Raw genomic sequence first — 26,798 nt, 5'->3', positions numbered from 1 at the left:
CTCTGGATTCTTGCATTTTTGCAGGGGACAGATCTCATGCATTCATTTCTTGGCAGCACGTTAAAGATGCAAAGCCTTATTTAGTACCCATTTGATTCCAGACTAGAAATGTATCCGGGGATTCGGGGCCCATAAATATTGAGCATACTACCTTTGTTGTTGTTGTTGTTGTTGTTATTGTTGTTGTTGAGACAGGGTCTCACTCTGTCACCAAGGCTGAAGCGCAGTGGCGTGATCCCAGCTCACTGCAACCTCCCCCTCCCAGTGCAAGCGATTCTCCAACCTCAGCCGCCCCAGTAGCTGGGACTACAGGTGTGCTTCACCAGGCCTGGCTAATGTTTGTGCTTTTTGGTAGAGACAGGTTTCACCATGTGGGCCAGGCTGGTCTCGAGCTCCTGACTGCAGATGATCCATCCGCCTTGGCCTCCCAAAGTGCTAACTTTGACTGTCACTTGATAACTCCCTGCATAGGCAGTATTTCCTCATGTTTCTCCAGGTAGTTGAAGGAACATCAGGCTGGGGATTGGAAGACCTGTATTCTAGGCTCTAGCACTGTTGCTTGTGTGATCTTGGGCACACTTGATCTCCCAGGGCTTTCAGGGGAAATGTGAGGCTTTATGCCCAATGACTTCTGAGTTTTCTTACTGCTCTGACATTGAGAATGGCTTCATACCCCATTAGTTACCAGGGTGAAGTGAAATAAGTCAACCAGTTGGGAACCCAGAGGAAATGGCTGGGCTAGCTCAGAAGGGCCTCTGGGCAAGTATCTGGGAGGTGAAAATAACCACCCATCCAATGAAGAGAGATCATGGTAGTGTTTGGATAACCACTCACAGTAACGGTCAATTGCTAATTCACTATGCCACTTGATTATATAGTAGGAGCATTAAGAAGTTTGATGACATGTCCTGATTTAGATATCTCTACCACCCCTCCCAATATAAAATGAGGTTTCTGTTTCCAGGCCACAAGCTCTGCACCCCTCTACACCAGGTAGGCCACCGTGAATAGTTATGCAGTTATGTGCTGCACAGAAGTGCCCAGTAAGGCTGATATTGAAGTCAATACTGGGCTAAAGGTGATCTAACCTTAGAGAGGTGTCTAGGTTTGAGTATTGGCATGAAGAGAAAATGAGGCAGCTATGGAGCAGTGGTTAAAAGCACAGGTTCTAGAAAAACATAGCCTAAATCCAATCATTCTACTAGCTTACGTGACCTAGCATAAGCTATTCAGATGTGTTTCCCCAGCAAATAGTAACAACTCATGGGTTGATAGGAGAAATAATACACAAGTGTTTAGTTACGGTACCTGGTTAGGTGATCAGTAAAACATTAGGTCTTACTGTATGTTAGGGATGAAGAGTGCTACTCATTCACAGTTTTCCTCTTGGAGTTTGAACCAGTAACACACTGAAGTCAGACTTTTAAAAAAATATACCAACAGAGGCGCTGCACCCTCACTCTATCGGATGTCCTGGTGCCTTCCTCCGTATACACGCTGGAGTCCTCTGTGTAGGAAGAAGGCTGGCTCCTAGGTCACTGCCTTCTTGGAGATACAGAGAACCCAAAAGCACGTGACCATCGCAGTGCAACTGTCCCATCGTGGTTCATGTGGTCCACTGGGTGTGAGGCTCCTGTGGGTCCACCACCAGTCAGATGGGACTGACTTCCCCATGGGCAGTGTCCTGGTCCCAAACCCCCAGTGTTGCCCCGACAAGAGGAGAGATTTGACAGAAGGTTTTGTTTTAGGAGACCTGATGGGAATAGGGGCAGGATGCAGAGGCTTTACTACGAGGAGTTCCCTCCCAGGTAGGGGGTCCTGTGTCTTCCTCAGAGGCCACTCGTCTCTGCACATGGCCATGTAACAGGAATAAAGCAGGCCTTTCCGATCACATCTGTCCTCCTGTAGGTTGATACTGAGGTGGACATTCACAGGGCTATACCCAGTCAAATTAAGTGCCAGTATCTGGGAAAAACTCTCAACTTCTTCAGCCTACTGAGTTGTTCACTTTCAATTTACTTCTCTCTGTGTTTCAAGCAGCTCTGAAACTTTTTCAGAGGGAAAAGTCAAGTATGGCAACCTGGTCAGACACCTTTTACTGCTGGTGCAGAAATGTGGTTCTGGGTGGGGAAGTGCTCTGGAATGCACAGAGCTCCTCACCAGCGTCTAGGCTTCATAGGGCAGTGGAAACCTGAGCCCGGATTGAGTATCGACAGAAGCAAGGCATTTTCAGTTTGTTTTGCTCTGAGTGAGGCTTAGAGGCATAGGGCAGTGAGCAGGAGTCTCCTCAGTAGCTGGCGCCCCAGGGGGCCAACAGGGTTATGTGTCAAGCATACACTGGGTGGGACTGGGAGACTCTGGCGGAGTGACTCAGGCTTTTTGCCTGTAGAAATCCTGTCAACACCTTAGGGTTTGGTTGAAATGCCACCTCTTTATGGATCTGCCCTTGATTTCCTCTTGCCTATTTCTGAGCTTTCCTTCTTCTGAACTCCCTAACACCTTGCTGGTTTCACTCACGTGCCTTGTATTGTAGCTGTCTGTGTAACTATGCGATCAGAGGCATCATGGGAGAGTCAGCCTAACTTGGGTTTGAGTCAGATTCAGTTACATGTTAACTATGTGACATTGGGCACATCTTAAGTCCTTCATTTGTAAAATAAGAATAATATTCATTTTACCAAGCTGTTTGAAAGATTGAATATAGGGTATGTATAAAACTTGATATATACTATGCATTTAATAAATGATATTGTCATTTATTGTACACCGTAAGCTCTTAAAAATTAGACTCTTATTCATCTTTTTTTTTTTTTTAAAACCTCCAGCACCTGGCACAGTGCCTGGGACATACTTAGGTACTCAGTAAATGTTTATTTGAATCAAATAATGAATTACTTTTAAAAAGATATTTCTCAGAATTTCTTGGGTCCTGTTTAGTATTTCCTAAAACACTTCAGCCCCTAGGTTTTGACTTCTGTAGTCTCTTAATGAAAGAGCTAAAGAAGACATTCAACATGTGAAAGGGGGACAGACTGCCCCATGTGATGTAAGAGCTTCTTGGAAATCTTCATGTTATTTCCTGCTTAAATCTGATTGATGATTTCAGGACAGGCTGGCTTAGAACATCCATCAATTTTTTTTTTCCCCTTCCAGATTCTTAGAATTTGCACCAGGTATACCCCAGAACAAGACACCATGACTTTTTCAGACGGCCTTACCCTAAATCGAACTCAGATGCACAATGCTGGATTTGGTCCTCTGACTGACCTTGTGTTCACCTTTGCCAACCAGCTCCTGCCTTTGGAAATGGATGACACAGAAACAGGCCTTCTCAGTGCCATCTGCTTAATCTGTGGAGGTACCAACTATGTAGAAAAGCCTCATGAAATTCCATGAAGAACAGTTGATACTTGCCATTCGTGAAAAAATTCCTCATTTCCCTTTTGGAGTTGTTTACATGGGAAAAGATGTGAATAAAGCCAGGCACACATGCCTGGGTTCATTGTATTTTTTCATGTTGTTACAAATTAACTAATGGTATTTGGGATCCTTCAGCTCAGAAAGAAATCCCAAAAAGCTATTACTCCAATTGCCACAGGGTTTTTTTTTTTTTTTTTTTTTCCCTTAAATGTAGGATCAGACTATTGTAAAATGAATTGCCTGGGGACATTTGAATGATGACCAGGGACTTGTATGTGCTGTTTGTTATTTAGTGGGTAGGTATACAAGTATTTGGCTGGGCCCTCCCACCAACCCTTGGAGGACTGGGATAAAATTTAGCTTTCTTCTCTGTAGTGACCCCTACTGGCCTACAGGAGGCTGACTCGTAAGTGGTTAAAAAGTAATGGCTTTAATTAAGGAGCCGATTTACTTTGTGCTAAAATAACCATCCTGCTCAAGGTTTTAATTCAGTTCGGTAGTGACACCTTCTGGTCACAGGAGGTAATTCTTTCCCTGGGACAAAAGCAACCAGCCATCAAAATGTTTATACCACCAAGGGGGGCGGTTTTTTTTTCTTTCAAGTATCACTGCTTAAAGCAATTGCGTAAGTCTGCAAATTTGTGTATGTAACTGAATTACCAAATTAATGAACTCAGTAGGAATAAGGAAACAAGGAAGAGGGGAAAAGGGCATAAATCCTGATTTTATTTAATACTTTATTCCTGGTATGTAGACCGCCAGGACCTTGAGGAACCGACAAAAGTAGATAAACTACAAGAACCATTGCTGGAAGCACTAAAAATTTATATCAGAAAAAGACGACCCAGCAAGCCTCACATGTTTCCAAAGATCTTAATGAAAATCACAGATCTCCGTAGCATCAGTGCTAAAGGTATGTCTTTGTGTTCTCAGTACTGTAGTCACACAGTGGACTTGAGGGCCTTACCAGGTTGTGTCGCTTTATTCAATTCAGGATGTTTAATGGCTGCTTTTTAAGTTTTGGAACTCATTTCTCATGGAAATCAAAAGAAATAGTATCCCCCCCACCCCATCCCCCAAAAAACCCCTCAAATCTTACCCTATTCAACTATCTTAATGATTAAGAGCTTTAAAACTTGACCGATAAGAAAAACATTGTTTTCAAGAGAATGTACTATAACAGGCTAATTGTCTAGGTTCATACATTTAATTCCAGCTTTCTGCACACCTCTGGTTTATGTAACCTTGACTCCAGTTTTTCCTGAATATCTAAACCTTTGTTAAGTTTCTCTCAATCACTTTAGCCATTGCTCTTTTGTATATAGGCAGATTTCCTTCTGCACACTTCTAAGCAAAGGAATTCTTGCCTTCCTAAGAGGTATAAATATTCTTTGCCTAGTGATTTTCTGTTTATGTAGCAACTCAAGCAATTAGAGAGGTGCCTAGAGCTGTATCACAGTTGAATGTTAACAGTAAGGTTTTTCTATGTAGAGACAAAACTCAGCAGCTATCCCTGGTACCAAATGGGTTATTGTCATTCTCCTTTCCCCATCAGACTACTTACTCTCTCTCTGAAGATGTTTGCTAGCCAAGGAATAAACTCTGTATTTCAGAAAGTGCTTAAAAGCACAGGGAACTTGTTTGATAAGCAGTCTTAACTCTTGAGCTCCTTCTAAGAGGTCTCCTCGATGAGCATTCTGAATTCATCCTTGCATGGGATTAAGAGAAGTAAACAGCAGATACCAGTGTGGTTGTGAATATGGTATCTTCGACTTTTAAAAACGAGGCTGTTTAACTTACTACTGTCATTCTGTACAGATGACTAGTGATATCTAACAGAATTTACTGCAATTACAGAAATAATCTGTACTGTTCATTTCAGTAGCCACTAGACACAGGAGGTTCTCGAGCACTTGAAGTGTGGCTTATGCAACTGAAGCACTGTTTTTCTAATTTTATTTCACAGATTTAGCTACCTAGTGGGTACTGTACTGGACGGAGTGCTGCTAAATCAAGTTGTTAATAATAACCGCACATTGTCAGTTCCTCTGTTTGCGGGTAACTGGCATCAACCTGTCTTTTTCAAGATACACTTCTTTCATCAGGAACTTCTCTTTGTAAATTGTTATTTCCTGAAACGAAGACATCAAGTTTAAATGTCACCATATCTCTGCTGCTTTTCCATAAAGTAAAAAATGTTTTAATGGTGTAAAATACGGATGGTCTCTGGGAGGCATTGTTTGCATAATTTTCTGTTATCAAAAGGAGCAATTGTATCAGTTACTGCTTGCATAAAAGACGAATAAAGTTCTAGCAGATCATAAAAAGACCCTCTCTTATCAACATACTGTGAGTCTGAGCTGGCTGAGAACCCAATCTGATTCTAACTTCAGAACAAACAAACATGATTTTTGGTGGATGCAATTCCCATTCCAAATACATCTTTGTATTTATGAGTGTGATAGTAATCGATGGATCCTTTTCAACAAAAAGCCACCTGATAGCAACATTTCATAATTCCTAAGTGACAGTCTTAGGAAACACCTCTGTTAAAATATATGAAAATTGGTCCCTGGTTATCTGTCATAGCTTAACTCCTTATCTTAACCAGATTTCCATTATCTCTTTTGAAAAGGTGCAGAACGTGTAATTACCTTGAAAATGGAAATTCCTGGATCAATGCCACCTCTCATTCAAGAAATGCTGGAGAATTCTGAAGGACATGAACCCTTGACCCCAAGTTCAAGTGGGAACACAGCAGAGCACAGTCCTAGCATCTCACCCAGCTCAGTGGAAAACAGTGGGGTCAGTCAGTCACCACTTGTGCAATAAGACATTTTCTAGCTACTTCAAACATTCCCCAGTACCTTCAGTTCCAGGATTTAAAATGCAAGAAAAAACATTTTTACTGCTGCTTAGTTTTTGGACTGAAAATATATTAAAACTCAAGAAGGACCAAGAAGTTTTCGTATGTATCAATATATATACTCCTCACTGTGTAACTTACCTAGAAATACAAACTTTTCAAATTCTAAAAAAATCAGCCATTTCATGCAACCAGAAACTAGTTAAAAGCTTCTATTTTCCTCTTTGAACACTCAAGATTGCATGGCAAAGACCCAGTCAAAATGATTTACCCCTGGTTAAGTTTCTGAAGACTTTGTACATACAGAAGTATGGCTCTGTTCTTTCTATACTGTATGTTTGGTGCTTTCCTTTTGTCTTGCATACTCAAAATAACCATGACACCAAGGTTATGAAACAGACTACATGTCCACCTACGTTCAAAAAGATAACTGTCTTGCTTTCATGGAATAGTCAAGACATCAAGGTAAGGAAACAGGACTATTGTACAGTATGACAAGATAAGACTGAAGATATTCTAATTTAGTTAGTATGGAAGCTTGTCTTTGCTCTTTCTGATGCTCTCAAACTGCATCTTTTATTTCATGTTGCCCAGTAAAAGTATACAAATTCCCTGCACTAGCAGAAGAGAATTCTGTATCATTGTAACTGCCAGTTCAGTTAATCAAATGTCATTTGTTCAATTGTTAATGTCACTTTAAATTAAAAGTGGTTTATTACTTGTTTAATGACATAACTACACAGTTTAAAAAAAAAAAAAAAATTTTACAGTAATGATAGCCTCCAAGGCAGAAACACTTTTCAGTGTTAAGTTTTTGTTTACCTGTTCACAAGCCATTAGGGAAATTTCATGGGATAATTAGCAGGCTGGTCTACCACCTGGACCATGTAACTCTAGTGTCCTTCCTGATTCATGCCTGATATTGGGATTTTTTTTCCAGCCGCCTTGATGCCGAGGGGCTAATATTAACTAACTCCCAAAGACACAGGCATAGAATCGGACTCCTTTGACCTTGTTCAATCACTATGAAGCAGAGTGAAAGCTGTGGTAGAGTGGTTAACAGATACAAGTGTCAGTTTCTTAGTTCTCATTTAAGCACTAGTGGAATTTTTTTTTTTTTTTTTTTTTTTTTGATATACTAGCAAGTCTGTGATGTACTTTCACTGGCTCTGTTTGTACATTGAGATTGTTTGTTTAACAATGCTTTCTATGTTCATATACTGTTTACCTTTTTCCATGGAGTCTCCTGGCAAAGAATAAAATATATTTATTTTAAAGGTGTGTGGGAGCCTTTACTACACCTTTATCTTCAGTAAAGAGACAGAAAACACAGTTCCATTTTTAATGTTTAAATTTCATTTCAAAAAGCAGGTCTGTAGTTTGTAACCATGACAGTTAAAATCTGTGCTAATGCACGGCAGTCTATAACAATTCTACAAGCCAATCAGACAGACAGTACGTGACATTTCAATGAGTAAAAAAGAGCATAAAACTGTATGTGTAAGAACAAAATGTTAAAAGGCCTACCACAATAATAAAAATCCATCATCAATTACATCATCACATTAAAATAAGCCAGATGTACAAAAGTCTGAGACAGAAAAGACAAAAGGACAACACAAGGTATTTGTTGAAAAATGTTTGTTTGTGCTCTTTGGGCACTTAATTAAACATTGCAAAATCAACATCTTCTTCTTCTTCATCAGACTCTGCAAAATATTTTACTTCTTTCCTAGCCCGACCGGTTCGTGGCAGAGAAGGTGGCTCAGAAGGGAAGTCTGAGGGGAAGATGTCCACATCTGAATCCTGATCAAAGGATGTTTTCTTCGGTTTCTAGATATTTTTTTTTCAATAGATTAGATTAGATTTAAAAGTTATTAAAAGAAATAAAGACTAGTATGAAGAACTATCACTCCTTAAACTTCACTTACTTATGTTTAGGAAGTATTACAAATCATGGAACTTTTAAAATTAGAGTTGTAATGCTAACCTAAGTTTAAGACCAGTTACCTTATTTTTTGGAGGAAAAAGATTACATACAGTAATTCGCTACCTTGGTGGTTTCATATTTACCAAGTTCTAGCCTGAAAAATGTAACACTTATATTTCTAAAATTATATTTTACCCAAAAAGTATGCACAATGCCCAGATTAGTAAAAATTCAAGGTGTCCTATTGCTAAGTACGTATCAAGAATTCATGGGAGGAAACAAGACTCCCGCACCACGTGGAGTATGCACTGTTAAGTGTTTTAAAACATGCAAAGCATCACCGAGGTGGACCTGAGACACAGAAGATGACTGGATGGAAAAGGTCAGTGTGGAAATCAACATAAAGCTATGATCATCTACATTGGTATTTTTAAGTTTTACTAGGAAGAGAAAAAAAGGGATGGAGGTAGCTGATGTCATTCATTTACCTAAAAAAAAATAGTGTACTTCTGGAAAAGGGTCAGACTAATTGGGAAAATTAGCCACAGTCAAATGAATTCAATTAAAAAAAAAATCAAATTAGCCCTGGTCAAATAAATCCAAGTTAACAGGAAACAGTCTTTAGTCTGAAAAATAATATTTTAGTCTGAAAGAGTCTAATATTTAGGTAACATAACAGTACTATAGCTCAATGGATGAAATGGAAGATTCTAAGTAGGTTAATTTATAGCACACTGTTATTTAGAAACTAGTCCTGATTATATACATTTATACTTGAATAATTCCTTAACCATATACAAGCCCCATATTGATATGAGATGCTAGGTGGAAAGCTGTTCCAGGACTGTAGTAATAAGCAAACTAAGTCAGTTACAGATCTTTTTTTAAAAAGCCATGCACTAATGTGCAATGATGTTCCCAGTTACCTTGCTTGCTGTTTTGGATGTTTTCCTGCCAGGGTTATAGTCGCCTTCATTTTCAGAGCCAGATGCTTTCCTTTTCTTTGCCCCTCGGCCTTTACCTTAAAATGATACAAAAGGTTTTTTCTTCCATGGGTAAGTGCAATATAAAAAGATAAATGCCACAACATTGTAGTTTATTTCTTTGGCATGCCCAATCAGTGGAACACTGCAGTCCTAATCTCTTACTATGAGTGATTATAAACAACTTGGCAGTAGCATTTCAATTCTGGGATTGACATGACCAAAGACTTTTTCACAAATATATTTAAATTAATGGGAAAGTCCCAAAGACAAATTTTAATGATGAATCCCTTCATACATAAAACATCTGTATTTGCTATGTGGTCCTTGAGCCTGAAAAGGAAATACCTTGGAAAAGTATTTTTTAAATTACATGTGATTTAAATTTTTTTTTTTAATTTCTAATTTGTCATGGGCCAATACTTTTAAAAATACAATAGAACACAAATTACTAAAAAATGTAATCACATGCTGTTTTATTAACACAAAATTATCATCAAGGTCTAAATGTTTACTCAGTTTTACTTATCAAAGACTAGTAACAACCAATTGCATATCCCACGTTGAGTGGCACCATCTGAGAACCACCAGTATTGACTATAAAATGTCAAATACATATTCCTTCTCAGACCTAGACTTGGCACATGCAGCATTTTTTTCATCTACCTAACCTCTTATTCTCATCATTGGAGGTGAAAGGAGAAAAGGTAATATTTAAGTAGGGGCCAGATGTTCTCCATCCCACAATGATGCCAATGAAATAAAATAGAACTAAATAGCAATTAATTTTAAATCTTTAAAAATTCCTTGACAGCTAGATTGGACAAGTACAAAGATAGCCTTACATAATCTTGGGATGTCATATTTGATCAAATTAATCAGGGAAATAGCATTTTTGAATTGATAAAGGCTTTCAATCCTGCATATCATGAGTACTACCTTCCCAGTCCCTATGATTCTTTTCCACCCTATTATCCCCATTTCCCTTTGGTCCACAGCTCCTTATCCCAACCACTCCTTTAAGAAATAGAAGAGCCACACCGAGGAAGATATCCTTCAGTTGAATAAAAGATGGAGCAGCTACCCTCAGAGCATATCATGTCTTACAAACATATTTTATAAAGCATCTTTAAGGGCTTTCCAGATTCTGGAGACAAAGAAGGGATGCCACGGAGAACTGGAGCTGGTTCCTTGTGTGGTCCTGAGTACAGTTATTTCTTAGGTGAGAAAAAAAGTTCTAGCCTAAGAGTCCTGGATCTAGCCCATTACAATAAGTGTCACAGTTTAGTTAGTGTGGAGTGCTAATCTGACTTTTTAATAACAACTTTCAGTGAGTTGGCTGCAGGGGAGAATTTGGACCATTCTTAGGGATTCTTATTTAACCTCTTTGAGCCTCAGTTTTTTTAATTTGTAAAACAAAGTGACTGAACTAAATTGCTATACCTCCTTTGGACTATATTCAGCACTGATTCCTAGACACACCCCTTACTGAGGAGTAAAGCAATTTAAAACAAAATAGATACCGAGCCTCTCTAAATTCAATGAGGTAGAAAAAATTCCATCTTTTCCATACAGTGTATGTTTAAAGGGTTATAAGAAGATAATCCTCACCTTTTGGTGTTGTAGTCTTCTTTGGAATGCCAAATTCTGAATCTGAGTCAGAGTTTACAGCCTCTACTACTTTCTTCTGTTTGGGGGCTCTCTTGGGCTTAGGGGCTGTATCTGAAGACGGTTTTCCTAGTAAGCAAATTTCCATTTCACAGGTCAATATACTTACCAACAAATCAAACTGAAGAGAGTCCTATATAAATGGAATTTCTCATAGCTGATTAGAAACTGAGTTGCCTGGCTAGGCGCGGTGGCTCACACCTGTAATCCCAGCACTTTGGGACACCAAGTTGGGTGGATCACCTGAGATCAGCAGTTCAAGACCAGCCTGGCCAACATGGTGAAACCCCATCTCTACTAAAAATGCAAAAATTAGCTGGGCATGGTGGTGGGTGCCTGTAATCCCAGCTACTTGGGAGGCTGAGGCAGGAGAATCGCTTGAACCCAGAAGGTCACAGTGAGCTGAGATCACGCCACTGTACTCCAGGCTGGGCAACAAGAGCAAAACCCCATCTCAAAAAAAAAAAAAAAAATTGAGTCACCTTAATGAAATGGTTTCTCTCTGCTTGGCGGCAATGTAAAGGCAAACAATTTCTCATAGATGACAAAATGCTTTTTATTTAATTATGTATAATTTGCCCTTAGGTAATACAATTAAGACATTTTAAGGAAGAGCCATTAAAAATAAATTAAGCAGTAACTTTTAAATATAGTCATGACAAAAGAGTAGCATATTTGATAAATTAATTATAACCCAAGTATAACCACAGATCAAGTCCTTTTAGAATGTTTTAGAGAAAAAAAAAATGTATGGGATCCTCAAATACAATGAATAGAAACCAACTCACTTCCATTCAAAAGCTGAAATCCAGAGTTGGCATTTTTATATGGAAAGAAATATAAAGTCCTAGATAAGTAGACAATAGATACAAGGCCTTTGCTTTGTTGAATTTTGAAAAATAGACCTTGTTTTACAGCTTTATCTGCAGTTCTATGTGAAAACTGATAAATCAGGCCAGTTGCAATGGCTCACACCTATTGTAATCCCAGCACTTTGGGAGGCCAAGGCAGGCGGATTACCTGGAGTCAGGAGTTTGAGACCAGCCTACCCAACATGGTGAAACCCCATCTCTACTAAAAATACAAAAAATTAGCCCAACGAGGTAGCGTGCGCCTGTAGTCCCAGCTACTTGGGAGGATGAGGTAGGGGAATTGCTTTAACCCAGGCAAGGGAGGTTGCTGTGAGCCAAGATCAAGATCATGAGCCAAGAGCAGGAGGAGCCCTAGGAAAGTGGCACCCATATTGTGTGGTTTTTCATGACTATATCTACCACAAGAACCACAGGGCAGCTCCCGGCAGGGAGTATAAACTCAGCCAGGTGTTCTAGGAACCACTTTTTTTCCTTTGCTTGGAGTTACATGGCACTTTCAATTTACCAGGCAAACAGGTCAGATATCTGAGTACTACAGCTGCCTTTCTGCTGTAAACTACAGAATTTAACTTGTATAATATATGCAATTTGGAGTTAACGCAGACAATCCCACAGAGGGATGTCATGCATCCTCTTCTTGAAATGATATTTTAATTGGAATTGTATTTTGTAAGGGAGACTAGAGGAAGGTCGAGGACTTGCTGGGGTCCCTGAAATCACACCACACAGGCAGTCACCTATTCAACTTAGACAAGGCCAGTTCAGCTATTAAAGAAGGAAGCAAGTAGAATAGGTGCCATGATATTCTAGCCTTTTAGTCATGCTAAACTCATTAGGTTCAATATGGGTGAACAGTTCTATGAAGGAAACGGGGTATGTTTCAATAAGTAATATGGCTCCTAAGTTTTCAGGGTGTTTATAAGATGCTCATATGAAGATTATTTTAAAAAGATGTTTTTTGATTGTTCTGTTGTTATTTGAGATGGAGTCTCACTCTACCGTCCCAGCTGGAGTGCAGTGTTGCCATCTCAGCTCACTGCAACCTCTGCCTCCCGAGTTCAAGCGATTCTTGTGCCTCAGCTTCCTGAGTAGCTGGGACTACAGGCATGCACGTGCCACCACACCAGGCTAATTTTTGTATTTTTAGTAGAGATGGGGTTTCGCCATGTTGGCCAGGCTGGTCTCAAACTCCTGAACTCAAGTGATCTCCCTGCCTCGACCTCCCAAAGTTCTAGGGTTACAGGTATGAGCCACTGCACCCAGCCTGTTTTTTTTAAAAAAAGAGAAATTAGAGGGTCTATCTCAATTTGGGTTCCCCAGATTTGGGCCAATCTGCCTAATCCTAGAGTAAGGATTTAAGTATAAGTATTTATCTGAGAGGTAAAGGAAAGGGAGACAAAAATGAGACAACGAAGAGAAGGCAGCCAGTAATGGGTAAGTTATCAAGCCAATCATCACTCTAGGAGCTTAATTCCACGAGAAATTTTTGAGAGCCAGTGTGAAACACACATCTCACAGTTGGCTCACATGAGAGGCAAGGACACTGAGATATTTACAGAACAACTTTCCTCAATCCACTAGTTAAAGGCAGCTGGGAGCAGGGGAGCATTAATATTCCAGCACAGTGGCAAAGAGGAAGTCCTCAGGCAAAGAATGCAGACATTGCCTAATGTGCACTAAGTAGTAAGGGCACTGGGACATGAGTAGGTCACTCAGTGTGTTGGCTACAGAGACTCTTGTAGATAACCAATTTCTCAATATGGTTCTAGTGCAGTCAGAGTAAGCAGGACTTTTCAAAATTGTTCTACTACATTCAATACATGTGTGTCTGTAATGAGGTTGTCTGTTGTGAATTTTTAAAATCCTTGAGGGAACAATCCATATTATTTACTTGCTATCTTAAGTAGCACACATCTCAATTAGATTTGTGGGGTTTTTTTTAAGTATCATCCTTCAAACACAAAGCACAAATACTGACCCCTTTCAGAAAGACCAAGGTACATATATCTTGGTACTAGTAAGAGATCCATTAATCAACTCAAAGTGTTTTGTGGCCAATCTAAGGCTATGAAAAAGAGAGAAGCTGCATGACTCACATAGAAAAAGAGGACCTCCACTGAACTGATCAATCCCTCCACATAAGGAGTTGAGTAATGATCAACAAAGATAACAGAAGCAGGCTACTAGCAAGACAAAATTTTAATCTCCATTACAACCTAACCACAAGGGAGCTTTTCTAGAAAGCTATCTTTAGATATCAATGCATGGGATTATTTTATAATTACAACAGCTTTAAAATGAAGTCTTAAAGAAATTTTATTAATTCCCTCACATGGTTAGAATTTTATTAATTGCCTCACATGGTTAGAAAACAAGAGAGGTTCTCCTTGTAAACACTTATACTTCTTAATTGTTTTATGATAAAAAATGCAAATAGTTTCAAATTAAGTTACATTTCCTTTTACATTAACTATCTCTATGCAATGCTTAACTCAATCAAATATAAGTACATACCCTTTTTAGCAGCTACTGTTTTACTTGGAACTTTATCTATCTGTTTCAGACCAAATGATGGTGAGAAAACTGAGGCAGAATCTTCTTCATTACTGTCAAATTTAGCTGAATCTAAAAATTGCAAAGCCTTCTTTTAGTAAAGAGATATTATAAAGATCTCTCAGTAAACTTTGACTCTTAACTGATGACTTCTCTTTAGCTAGACAATTGATCTTATGTTACTATTATGTGACCAGATAATCCACAATATACAAACAGCAGAAAATAAAACATATCAGTTATACACCAAAAATGTTAACTCTGTGGTGAAATAACACAGAAGTGCATAAAGTAGTAAAAATTAAAAGTACTAAATGTTAAATATTTAAAACATAACTGACCAATTCAAAAATACATGCTGACAATTTATTTTAAAATGAGATATGAAAATGTTCCACTGGATTATTTTAGTACCTACATAAATAATACTATTAACCATTTCAGGAATATCAGTAACAATGTTTACATCTAAAAGAATAGTAAGTATTCCTATTTTAAAATAAATTATTGAAGACTAATTCAAAAGGCAGACAGGCTCACCTTCAGTTTACTTTTGCATGCAAATTAGTTTAATCAATCCGTTCTTCCCTAACACCATAGCACAAACTTTTAAAATAGCTACTTGGATGTAAATAAATATGTTTATACAACTCTTTTGACACACTGTCAAAAATGAGTATCTATACATATGGAACATGCACCAAATATGTCTAAATGTATAGATGTGTGTATTAAAAAATGACCGTGAATAAATTAAATAACCTTAAAAATTCCATACAAAAAAAATATAGGAAACAAAAAGTATATACACCAATTAAATTTGTTCTTATGAAGGTTTTAATCTCTCAGGTAACTAGGGTTTAGTAAAACCAATCTGCAATCATACTGGTGCCCTTACAGATTTAGAAAACTGTAGTATATACATTCACATTGCCATGAAAATCAAATTTCAAGCTTTCAAAATTTCATTATTTCTTGTCTCTCATTAAAACACTACACATACACTCACACCCATAAACAAAGATAAGCATTTGCGTGTCCACCTAAATGCTTCCATAATGCCTATTTTGACCAATGAGTTAGGAATCACCTCAGAAAAAGTAAAGAAATCTTATTATCTTGAGCAAAATATAAAAAGGAAGTTTCCTACTTATAAAAAATTCTGAAGCTAAATCATGACCTAACGATTTATTTACTGTTTTCTCTCCACCACTAAAAGCAAAAGTACAGTAACTAATGAAAAGACTAAATGAACATACCATCTTCTGACTTCTGAGAATATGAAGGAAATGAAAAGAGATTTCCAAAATCCTGACTTTTTTTGTCATGCAAAGATTTTCTATTAGAAAGAAAAGAAACACCACAGAGGATACAATTTAAATATCTGACTTCAGTCCTGATAAATTATATATAATACATACTGCAGGATTATAATCACAGAACAAAACTTTAGTTTTCATTTCTTTCTCTGTTAAAGACAGGGTAATAAAACTCTTTCTCTCTTACGTGTAAAAGTGTGCACACATATCCATGATCCATGTGCACACACCATATATGCACACAGACACCATACAAATCAATTATTTAATATAAAAAAGAATGGAAACTAAGCAATGGTTTAAAGTTATTCAAAATACTATTAAACCAAATTCTATAGTTGATAGAAATAACCATTCCAGAATTTAAGATCAGCAAACTATGGACAAAAACCCAAGGAGAAAGACAGAATCCCCATCACACCTGGCAACAATCCTATTTCTAATTCAAGACTACAGGTGGGCAATTATTTCAGGATCTGGTGAAGGCCAACTGTAATACGTGAGAAAATACTTTTTAAAAAATCGAAAATAGTTCACAAACCTCAAATCCCAGATGTGTTCATGCTCACCAAAAGCAAGAAAAATCTATCGAGGCCAAATTTAGGGAAGAAACAAACCACCCAATTCTAAGGACTTAGTAAGTTTTCTCAAAACCAGGGGTTGTCCAACTATATCCCATGGGCCTGCTGCCTATTTTTGTAAATAATACTTTATTGGAACATGGCTACACTCATTTATTTACGTATCATTTATGGCTGCTTTTTTACTAGAATGGCAGCATTAAGAAGATGTGACATAAACAATATGGCCCACAAAGCCTAAAACATTTACTATTGAGCCCTTTATGGAAAAAGTTTGCCAATCCTTCCTTTAAACTACAGCAACTGTGATGGGAACAGCTGCAATATTAACAAGATTGATTCCTTCATGAAGAAGACCTTGCCTAGAATAACAATTTCTTAGAAGAGCTCACTATAATATCTGTGGCAAATGTTTACAACTAACTATACCACATCACTAAATAGCATTACTTACTCTGGAGTGGCTTTTGATTTGCCTGGTGAAAATGTATATTCATCTTTATCTAACCCATCTGAAGGAACAAATTCATCTTCCCCATCATTTGTTATGGGAGATGCTTTAACTTTCAATTCTTCTAAATCATTATTGTCATCATCATCATCATCAGCATCATCATCCTCTTCTTCTGAGAAATCAAATGTGTATTTAGGTCTTTCGGCTAGGAGGAAAAATAAAAATGAATGTTAAACTCAAATCCTAGCTTTATATACGTGAAATATTATTACTGATAAAGCGTTTAAAGTATATTCTGACCATCTCTAAAAATACTATAAGAAAAAAAGGCAAGCATTTACAGAATAAAAGCCAACAACTTTGGCCTTAGTTATTTGGTAGTGTTAATGTCTGTCTTACACTTTCCAGGAGGCTACCAGATAATACTGTGCATGTTAGGAGAGCATAAACTAATGTACTTATTGATATAGTTAATTAAAAACGCTAAGGAAAGTAGTCAATATGGCCTTGTCTCATACAGCCATTATACAAATGACAACGAATATAATGTTTCCCATATTTGCAATCACAAACAACAAATTTCACAGTTATTTTAAAAGTGCTAAACTTTCTTGTTTTTTGACACAGAGTCTTGTTCTGCTGCCTGGACAGGAAATGCAGTGGTATGACTGTAGCTCACTGCAGCCTCAAACTCCTGGGCTCGAGCAATCCTCACCCCTCAGCCTACTGAGTAGCTGGGACTACAGGTGTGCCACCATGCCTGGCTGATTTTTAAGAAAAAACTTTTTAGACACAGGGTCTTGCCATGTTACCCAGGCTGGTCTTGAACTCCTGATCTCAAGTGATCCTCCCTCCTCGCCTCCCAAAGTGCTGAAATTACAGGTGTGAGTCACAGTACCAACACCTAAACTTTCTCTTAACTTTTTGGATAAAAACTTCTATCTTCTCTTCAGAGTTAGTTTTACTATGAAATAACAGAGTAATTTTTTAGATGAATGAGAAAAGACAGGAGACATAAAGATCTCAATATATTCACAAAACAATAATACAATGCATAAAAAGATACCAATTATAGTGAAAGGCATATTGCTATAAAGCAAGTATGTTTGATTATAATTTCTAGCATGTATTATGGAATAAAATTTTTAAATTACTTGGATGTTACATAATTTTACACCTCACTTTTGATGTATGTAAATACAGTTTTAAAGCATTTAATAAACAATTTTCATTTAACTTAAACTACTCATATTAAAGATTCACCTATATTATGCTACCTATGTACACTAGGGAAAGAAATTCAATCACCTGGTGATTACAGAACCAAAGAATTTAAGGTCTGATATATAATTAAAAATGTATCTCTCAGAAGTAAACACCCACAATGCTGTATCATTCATTTTAATAAATTAGGACAAATTTTCAAATAACAAAATTTCAGAAGAATGTACAAAATAGAAAACTCACTAGATGTTAATAATGTCAACACTTCTTGTTAATGAAAATTCAGAAAGGATCAAATTATATTCTTACAAGTACTATATTACTATAATAGCAAAATGGGGTTTCGCAGTTCACCCATACCACTATCATTACCTAAAAGAGAGCTATGTACTCAGACTTCTAAAGCAGGAGGAAATTTTTTATGATACAAGGGGTAGGAAACCAAACAAAAATAAAACCACAAAGCACTTCTAATATTAATAGATCTATCATTGCTGGTATTGTGGCAAGGTACATTTTTTCCCAAACATCTTCAAACTGTGGAAGGCATAATAAACCAAACTTTATAATAAAAATCAGTAAGGAAACATGATTCACTTTAGAGAAATCTATGTCCAACTTTGCTAGAAAGACCATTCTATAAAGCATTTTTTTCTTCTTCCTAACTGTAACGTCTGAAATAGTAATGGCTTAGTACTTAAACAACACTGATAATACTAACAATACCAACGCATAGGCTAAACTATAATATACAGTAATATTAAATTACTGTTACTGTTAATATCAAGTTGTGTTACAATACCGGCTGCTCTCCTAAGCAAAGAATCTCTTGGAATAACCACAGGTTCTGTTTCTTCCAAGTCACTTTCTGACTTGGATTCATCATCTGACCAAGGATTCCGTTTCTTCACTTTCTTTGCACTAGGTTTACCAGATGATGTGGGTGTTTTTCTCACTCTGGTACCTAAAAAGCAAAAGAATAGCAATAAAGTATGTACCCATATTTATACAAACGTCATTAGTAAAAATAAAATTGTTATAATGAAAAGTTCATTAAAAATAATAAATGTTTATTAAAATTGAAGGCATTATTTCAACTACAGAAAAAGAGCACAATCAAAAGAATCTAGTAATACTCTATACATATGGTTTTTCTCTCTCACCCACAAAACTATAATAATTTCTCACCAGGCTCCTTCTTCTCCCTTTTGGGTTTGGGGCCTTTATTTATAGGAGCTGACGGAATCAATGCCTCTTCTCCTGCACCTTCTACTGGCACTCCACTGAATTCTTCATCAAATTCCACTTTTACTGCTGTAGTATCAAGATCACCCTACATAATAAAAAGAAAATCAAACCACGAGTAAAAATAAGGAAGTTTAAAAACTGTGATTCTGACGAGGTCCTAACAGCTGACTTTGATCAGACCATGTTTTACTTCACTTATCTATAGTAAATAATATTGCATATAACTCTAATTTTCCAGTACATTCAGTGAAATGACAGCTACTTAGAAGCAACCATAAAAAATAAGGCCGCTTTTGATTATCAGAGGGATTTCCAGACCACTAGCTAAAAGGTACCTGCAAAATAAGTTCCTATAGCTCAGGCAGGCCTTTATATACTATTAAAAAATCTTGTAATCCCAGCTAGTGGGGAGGCTGAGGCAGGAGGATTGCTTGAACCTGAGAGGTGGAGGTTGTGGTGAGTCGAGATCACACCATTGCACTCCAGCCTGGGCAACGAGAGGGAAACTCTGTCTCAAAAAAATAAAGATAAAAGTAAATTTTTTAAAAATCTTCAAATTATTGAAGGAAAATAAGTAACATGTGTCTTGCACTGCTAGACACTGTAAGGCAGACCCCAACCTTAAGACTATGGGGTAAAAAAACAAAAACTAAAAACACAGAGGTACACAACAAGCATGAGTCATTACAATACAAATAACAAACATAGAGGCTGGTAGAGCCGTGGCCCGAGGGGAGAAGTGAGAAACTCTGCTCAAGGCAGGGTCAAAAAAGTCTCCATGGAGAAGTACCTTTTCTGACTGAGTTCTAAAGGAATCACGTTAAGTTTGTCAGGTGAGAAGCAAGAAGGGAAGGGCATCCCAGGCAGAAGGCACAAAGTCATCTAACAGGAATTAAATGTTTACAGAATTAGGTTTTTAAACACAGGAAATAGTCTGCTAGAACTCAAGGAAAGGTGAGAAGAAAGTAGCCAGGAGGAGAAACACACAGAGGCATACAGGTGCTAACACTGTATACCAAGAATTTGTGCATAGTCAGTGGGGAGTCACTGAAGATTTTTAAGCATAACAATCAGACTGACTTTTTAGAATTTTCATTCTACTAGTAAAATATAGAACTTAAAGGAATGAAGTAGAAAGTGGTAGAAATCATAATTAAATGACTAGAAACTGAGAGAGTTAAGAGGACCACTTTAAAGTATCTCACAGAAAACACAGAATTCTACAGCAACGTCAAATGGGACCAAGATAAGGGGGTGGATTTTGGAATTACTTAGTAGGCAGTCAATAGGATTTAGTTACTGATTAAATGAGGAAACTCCCAGGTTTTTGGCTTCTATCAGTGATGGCTGATAGTGTCATTAACTGGGAGAAGGCAAAGAACAGATTTTTAAATCAGGATAATGAGCCCAGTTTCAGACATGCTGAGTTTGATGGGCTTCATGCATTCAAGTGGTTATGAGCTTGGCACTCCTGAAAGCATTATAGCTTAGGAACAAAGATTTAGGGGCCATCAGTACGAATTGAATAAGCTCTAGGCATAGATGAGGTTACTTGAGGGGACCATTTAAGGTAGAGAGAAGAGTGCTGATGAAATGAATCTGACAAACGCCAACTGAAAAGAAGCCATTTTCTGAAGGAGACAGGCAAGAGTGTCTAGGTAAATGAACCTGTGTGCGGTGGGGAGCCAAGTAAGAGGAAAGCAGTATAGACCTGAGTTTATCACAACAGTAGAAGAGAGAGCCCACTCTGGTGTCAAAATGCACCTACGCTTCAAACATTAGCTCTGCACAGAGAACTCTCCAATCTCTAACTCTAGCTCTTTAGGCTAATTTTTCAAGCTCTAGTAAGAATGAGGCTATATTCCCACCTACTTGTTGGACACATCTAAACGTATACTTCCTGAATTCTAAAAATCAACCTGTCCAAAAACATTAGCCTCTCTAAGACCAACATGTACCCCATTTCCTCAGCTCTGAACATTTTTCTGATGTTTTCTTCTTCTCGCTAACTCCGGTCCATCCTGCTTGAGGTGAGGTCAATGTCATTTTTTTCTTTAATCCTCAATAGCACTTATCAGTGACAATGACATAGGATGTGCTTAGTAGTTTAACTAAGGACAAAAACAAGTAAATAGTAAAAGATGACAGAGTACTTTGTAAGTCAAACAGACCCTTTCCCACTCTAAGTCTTCTTTAACGGATTATGACATAGAACTAAAGCTTATACTTTAAAGTTGATATACTCATGGTTGGGTTTTTGGGTTTTTTCTTTTTTCTTTTTGACTTCCAAGTTTTTTATTTTTATTTTAATTAATTAATTTATTTATTTATTTTTAGATGGAGTCTGTCGCCCAGGCTGGAGTGCAGTGGTGCAATCTCAGCTGACTGCAAGCTCTGCCTCCCAAGTTCACACCACTCTCCTGTCTCAGCCTCCCAAGTAGCTAGGATACAGGCACCCGCCACCACGCCTGGCTAATTTTTTTCTAGTTTTTAGTAGAGACGGGGTTTCACTGTGTTTGCCAGGATGGTCTTGATCTCCTGACCTTGTGATCCACCCGCCTCGGCCTCCCAAAGTGCTGGGATTACAGGCGTGAGCCACTGCGCCTGGCCGGCTTCCAAGATTTTAATTTAGAAGGCAGCTGAGTGGAGTGTTTCTATTTCTCATTTTAAAAGCTGAATTACGTAGCTCTTTACAATATGTGATCTAGCTTTGAACAGTGGCAGTATCGTAGCCAATGAGGTTTATCTGAGGCGCAATTATTGCTAATACAATATGTGATCCTTTACCAATATGTTTTCCTTCTATAGATCAACTGCTGTCATAGAATGATTTCCTATTACCATTGAAATATATTTTGAATAAAACAAAGCATGATTTAAACACGCATTAAAATTTTTAAAATTATATATATATTTCGTTATAGAGATGAGTCTATCAATGACAAGAGGTATGTCATACCTTCTTCTTCTTCAGCAACTTTTTGCTGGCATCTGCCTTCATAGCTGTAATTTCAGGAATTACTCTTCTGCCATAAGGTGAGGGCATTGTCTCTTCCAATTGGAGTTTCTTCACCTTAGGTTTGCCAACTTTACCTTTAATTGCTTTTCCAGACATTCCAGCCAGAATATCTTCTCGTTCTTGAGCTTCCACTTTCTAAAATATAATTATAAGGCAGCAGAAGAAACATAAACAACTTCTTAGAAAAGATAATCACTACTTCATAAAATATTGAAACAAATGTTATTCACTCAGTAAAGATGAAGCTTTCCTTTTAACTTATCTAATTCAAGATTAAATAATGAAAAAAAATAAAGAATTCTAAATCAGAAGACCTGGATTGTAATCCCAATTCATCTAACTAGTTTCCCATTTGTAATACGAGCAGGCAATAGTGACTAAATAACCTAAGAACTCTCTGCCAATTCTTGGATCCCGTGATATATTACGGAATCAAGACCTCTGATAACCTGGTATCATCAAAATCCTAGCAAATCATCTACAAAGGCAGTTCTGCTAAGAAGCATGAGGCTATTTTTTTCTGCTGCTTTAGTCATAACAGAAAATATGAAAAAAACTTCCTAAATGTAAACTCAGAAAGTATGAGAAATTAAAAATGAACTTAGGCAGGTCTATGTAATGGTAAATGATGGTATAATCATGATTAATATCCTAGATTCTGCATTTACCAGAATTATTCCTTAAAATAGGCTTTGAAAGGCACAAGGAAAAAATGACATTTCTTTAGAGATTTTTTAAAAGATCTTTGTAGCACAATAGTTTAATAGAAATTACCCAAGTTTTGAAATCAGACAGTTCTGGATTTCAACTGCACTTCCACTTACTAGTTATGTATCCTCAGGAAATAACAGAGGTCAGGTGCAGTGGCTCACACCTGTAACCCCAGCACTTTGGGAGGCTGAGGTGGGTGGATCACCTGAGCCCAGGAGTTTGGGACCAGCCTAGGCAACATAACAAAACCTCATCTCTACAGAGAATACAAAAATTAGACAGATGCGGTGGCACACATGTTCCAGCTATTCGGTAGGCTAAGGTAGGAGGACTGCTTGAGCCTGAATGGTTGAGGCTGCAATGAGCCATGATTGTGCCACTGCACTCCAGCCTGGGCGACAGAGCAAGACCCTGTCTCAAACAAAACAAAACAAAACAAAACAAAACAAAAAAGCCAGATTACTTATAGAGCATCCACCATGTGCTAGGTATTTTAAAAACCCTGTGATCCCCATTTTATAGATGAGGAAAGTAGGTGTCTGAGAGGATGAGTAATTCTATAATGATGTAATTCCTAAGAAAGTGACTTAACCTCTCTAAGCTTCAGGATCCTTATCTGTATAATAGGTTAATAATAATCTCATTCATTTGAGGTTGTGGTGAGGGTCACTCTAAGCATTACATAGAAGACTGTGCCAGTGTACAATAGATAGATATTCAATTAGTGTTATCATTGGACTTTAAATGATACAGAGAGACATGAAATTTAAGTCTAAATCTTTTAAGATGTTAAAAATAAATACATCTAGAATTTAAGTTGTTTGGACCTATTTCATTAATTGTCAAATAGTTGTTTGGACCTATTTCATTAATTGTCAAATAATAAACTAAGATGAAAAATTAAACGTGAAACAGTATTTTTTGCTAGGGTTGTTTTGAATGACGACTTTTCATTAGTGAGGAAATTTACAGGCATAACCACAAAAGTTTCCTGTGTTTCACTATATTAGTGATCAAATGTAAAGCAATATCAGGATATCAATAATATTAGGAATAATTTTAATATATGATGGCTTCATTTTTAATGAATAATTTTTAAATAAATTATAACCCAGCAGGAAAAAATGTGCAAAAAAATTTAATTAATGAACAATATATGGAAAGCACAAATCAAGGAAGACTCACATTGCAGCACTTGAAAGATCGTTGAGGGAGCCTAGAAAAATAGCACTAAAAAATTCTAAACTCTTTTAGGTAACTAATTTACCACACTTGTTCTTACGAGCTCTAATTCTGACTTAGACCATCGAAGTAAAAGTAGAACATGTATACGATAAATCAACAAAGCAACTTTAAAAAAAAAAGTAATATGAGTAATAAATGGTATTTTACATTTTGCTACTCAAAAATCACATATTCATAGTGTTACCATTAATTCTAATATTTTAAGTGGGCAATTTTAGAAAAGGTGTACTTTTTATATCTTATCTCTACATTTTTATTTTTTAAATTAGAATTCTACTTGGAAAAAACTGTTATGACAATCAAATATTGAAATATCTGTTATAAATGTAAAGAGACTATCATTCTCTACTCCTAAAACCAAAGTACTTACATTCAATTATACACACATATTAGCCTTACTTCTTTCCAGGAAAACATTAAACTGAATCAATTTTTAATCTAAAAATGAGTTAACAATTTTTAACTAATTGAAAGTATATTAAATTTATTCTAAATTTCAACTTCATAGCATTTAAATTCCTCCATACAAGAAGTTGTTTATAACTTCACATAACCAGAAGCTTAATCCTAACTCAACTTATAAACACATTAACCTTCACAGAGTTAAAGAAAACTTTAAGATCACTTAAAAGAATTTCATTCTTGTTCACAAACATTACTTTTCCAAATAAATTTTGAGAGACTTAACCTACATCCAGTTCTTCAACAAACGCTGCTAAATCTTCTTTCCAAAGATCTGAAGGAGATTTTCTTTTAAGATCATTGACCTCTCGCCCCTATAATAAAAAAGTACAGTTTAAACACTCAATAGTTTTAAAACGTATGAAGGATAAATCAAAATACTTATTTTTGGAAAAAGAAAAAGATACAGATAACATTGAAATAGTTGCAAACTATTTAACCCACAAAAGTTCATACTTTTGCATCTCTCTGTTTAATCAGTTCTTCAACTTTTTCTTTAGTAAGAGACCACAGAGACATATTTAAAATATAATTAAAATCTGGGCCTGAAGGAGTTCCTGAATCGGAGGAACTATCATCATGCTGGTTTTGTGTTTCATCCTCTTCTGCTGCCTGTAAAAAATAACAAACTGTATATTAAAGTCTTGTATAGTATCAAATTAATGTTGAATTTTATTGAATAATTAGTTTAAAATTCTACAAGTGCTACACTATAAATGCTACATCTTCAGGATGGTGGGGTTATTTTAGATTACCTATAAAAATATATTTCCTTATAAAAAGTTTAAAATTTTCTAAAGACGCACAATAAGATCTTCAGAAGGAATGGTAAATGCTATCCCTATTTATTCAGGAATCTGATGAAAAATTAACTGATTTCCTCAGGTACTAAGTAACAAAATGAGAGGATACCACATTTTAAAGTTAATAGAGTAGAATTAATGTTTTATCATTGCATCTTGTCAGATTTTTATACTGGTGAGTGAATGAACAATCTGAAATACAAAATAAATACCAGTTGTGAAAATTATTTTGCAGTTATTAATAAATATGTTAAGGTACATTCACTCACTGAGGGTGAATTCTTAATAAAAATTCTCTAAAGCCAGAATATTCATGTCTGGACTCAGAGAAAGTCCACTTAAGAATTTAAGAGTTGGTGAGTTAGAGTAAGAATTTCGTCAGGGTTTTGCTGAAATTTTATTCATCAGGCCCTTGTCTACAGAAACAGCTGCAACAAAAAAATTACCTTGTGCTAATATTAAATTTCAAAATACAATGAATTCAATAAAAGTTATTTTAGGTGATATCACCTTTAAATTTTTTAAAATAACAACTGCCATTAAACAAAATTTTATCTAAGTTGTTTAAGATGATTGAGTTAACCATGACACTCCATAAAGCAAAAAGTTCACTTTTGGTAACCAAAAAAGGAAAAAAAAAAACCCTTTATAATTAAAATTTGTAAGCAAAACAATGTGTATACACAAAGTACAGTTTAAATGTACTTCATAAATAAGATAAAAATTAAAATTGCAAAGCAAGATGTTTCATTATATAAACAAAAACTATAAATTTGATTAAGCCACATTAGCCAAATAAGGAATGCTGTTGTTGAGTTGACAGATGATTAGTAAGTACCTAGATAACTGACAACAAATAATTCTACACTTTTGAAAAATTCTTCATGAAACAGCTCGTTTCTATGGAGTATTCAGGTTGTTAGACAACTATAAAAATATTACTAGGATGCAACAAAATCCTGTTTAGACTCACATTTTGGAAGTCTATTTGATCTAGGTTTCGACTGCACCCAAAGTATTATTAATAAGTGTTCTATGAATATGTGTATCTATCACTGTTAACAGAAATATAACTAAGGACACTTCCAGAAATTAAAAAAAAAAAATAAACTGCAAGTTCTAATGACAAAATTCCATTATGCTTTATAAAAAACTTTAATCTTCTAATTAACTACTTTATAATTCTCTCTTCTCCAACTCTGTATAACAGGACACTCTTGTAAGAGCAGTTCCTTTTGTTACCTGAACTCCCCAAAATGTACACATGGTCAAGATGCTGAAAAAATTCTGATGGTGGTAACGCAATAACTGAAATCAAGCTAGGCTTTATCCATAAATTCTACTTCCACCAGAAGGACATTCTGAAACTGTAGAAATCTTTAGCTTTTAAGACTAAGCATTAAAAATTCATCAGCTTACTAGTTACTTTTTTTTAAAAAA

General features: G+C 36.4%; 2 protein-coding genes and 1 pseudogene across 9 annotated transcripts in view; 2 read left to right on the top strand and 1 right to left on the bottom strand.

Annotated features, from left to right (window-relative positions):
• The window catches only part of RARB (retinoic acid receptor beta), a 771,619-nt gene extending 764,056 nt beyond the window's left edge, over positions 1 to 7,563 (top strand). For 4 of the 5 annotated variants that reach the window (XM_015445023.3, XM_005545628.4, XM_065539841.1 and 1 more), the window contains 3 exons: positions 3,154 to 3,358; positions 4,175 to 4,333; positions 6,056 to 7,563. In XM_015445023.3, the coding sequence (XP_015300509.1) occupies positions 3,154 to 3,358; positions 4,175 to 4,333; positions 6,056 to 6,252 (561 nt within the window). In that variant the 3' untranslated portion in view covers positions 6,253 to 7,563. The remainder of the gene's footprint in view (positions 1 to 3,153; positions 3,359 to 4,174; positions 4,334 to 6,055) is intronic. The other variant, XR_012430634.1, reaches the window with a different exon arrangement.
• A 51-nt stretch (positions 7,564 to 7,614) lies between these two features.
• Positions 7,615 to 26,798, bottom strand: part of TOP2B (DNA topoisomerase II beta) — a 66,492-nt gene continuing 47,308 nt past the window's right edge. For all 4 annotated transcript variants that reach the window (XR_012430632.1, XR_012430633.1, XM_005545631.4 and 1 more), the window contains 11 exons: positions 25,012 to 25,167; positions 24,786 to 24,869; positions 22,078 to 22,272; positions 19,059 to 19,203; positions 18,673 to 18,834; positions 16,647 to 16,851; positions 15,552 to 15,631; positions 14,254 to 14,364; positions 10,811 to 10,936; positions 9,143 to 9,237; positions 7,615 to 8,119 (listed from right to left, as the gene is read on the bottom strand). Coding sequence is in view for 2 of the 4 variants with exons in the window: in XM_005545631.4 (XP_005545688.3) it covers positions 7,949 to 8,119; positions 9,143 to 9,237; positions 10,811 to 10,936; positions 14,254 to 14,364; positions 15,552 to 15,631; positions 16,647 to 16,851; positions 18,673 to 18,834; positions 19,059 to 19,203; positions 22,078 to 22,272; positions 24,786 to 24,869; positions 25,012 to 25,167 (1,530 nt within the window). In the remaining 2 variants the exon portion in view is untranslated. The remainder of the gene's footprint in view (positions 8,120 to 9,142; positions 9,238 to 10,810; positions 10,937 to 14,253; positions 14,365 to 15,551; positions 15,632 to 16,646; positions 16,852 to 18,672; positions 18,835 to 19,058; positions 19,204 to 22,077; positions 22,273 to 24,785; positions 24,870 to 25,011; positions 25,168 to 26,798) is intronic.
• Positions 21,825 to 21,953, top strand: LOC123571942 (U4 spliceosomal RNA; annotated as a pseudogene).

The sequence above is a fragment of the Macaca fascicularis genome, chromosome 2 (assembly GCF_037993035.2).
Source record: "Macaca fascicularis isolate 582-1 chromosome 2, T2T-MFA8v1.1".
Lineage (NCBI taxonomy): Eukaryota > Metazoa > Chordata > Mammalia > Primates > Cercopithecidae > Macaca > Macaca fascicularis.
This window is presented reverse-complemented; position numbering and strand designations above follow the sequence as displayed.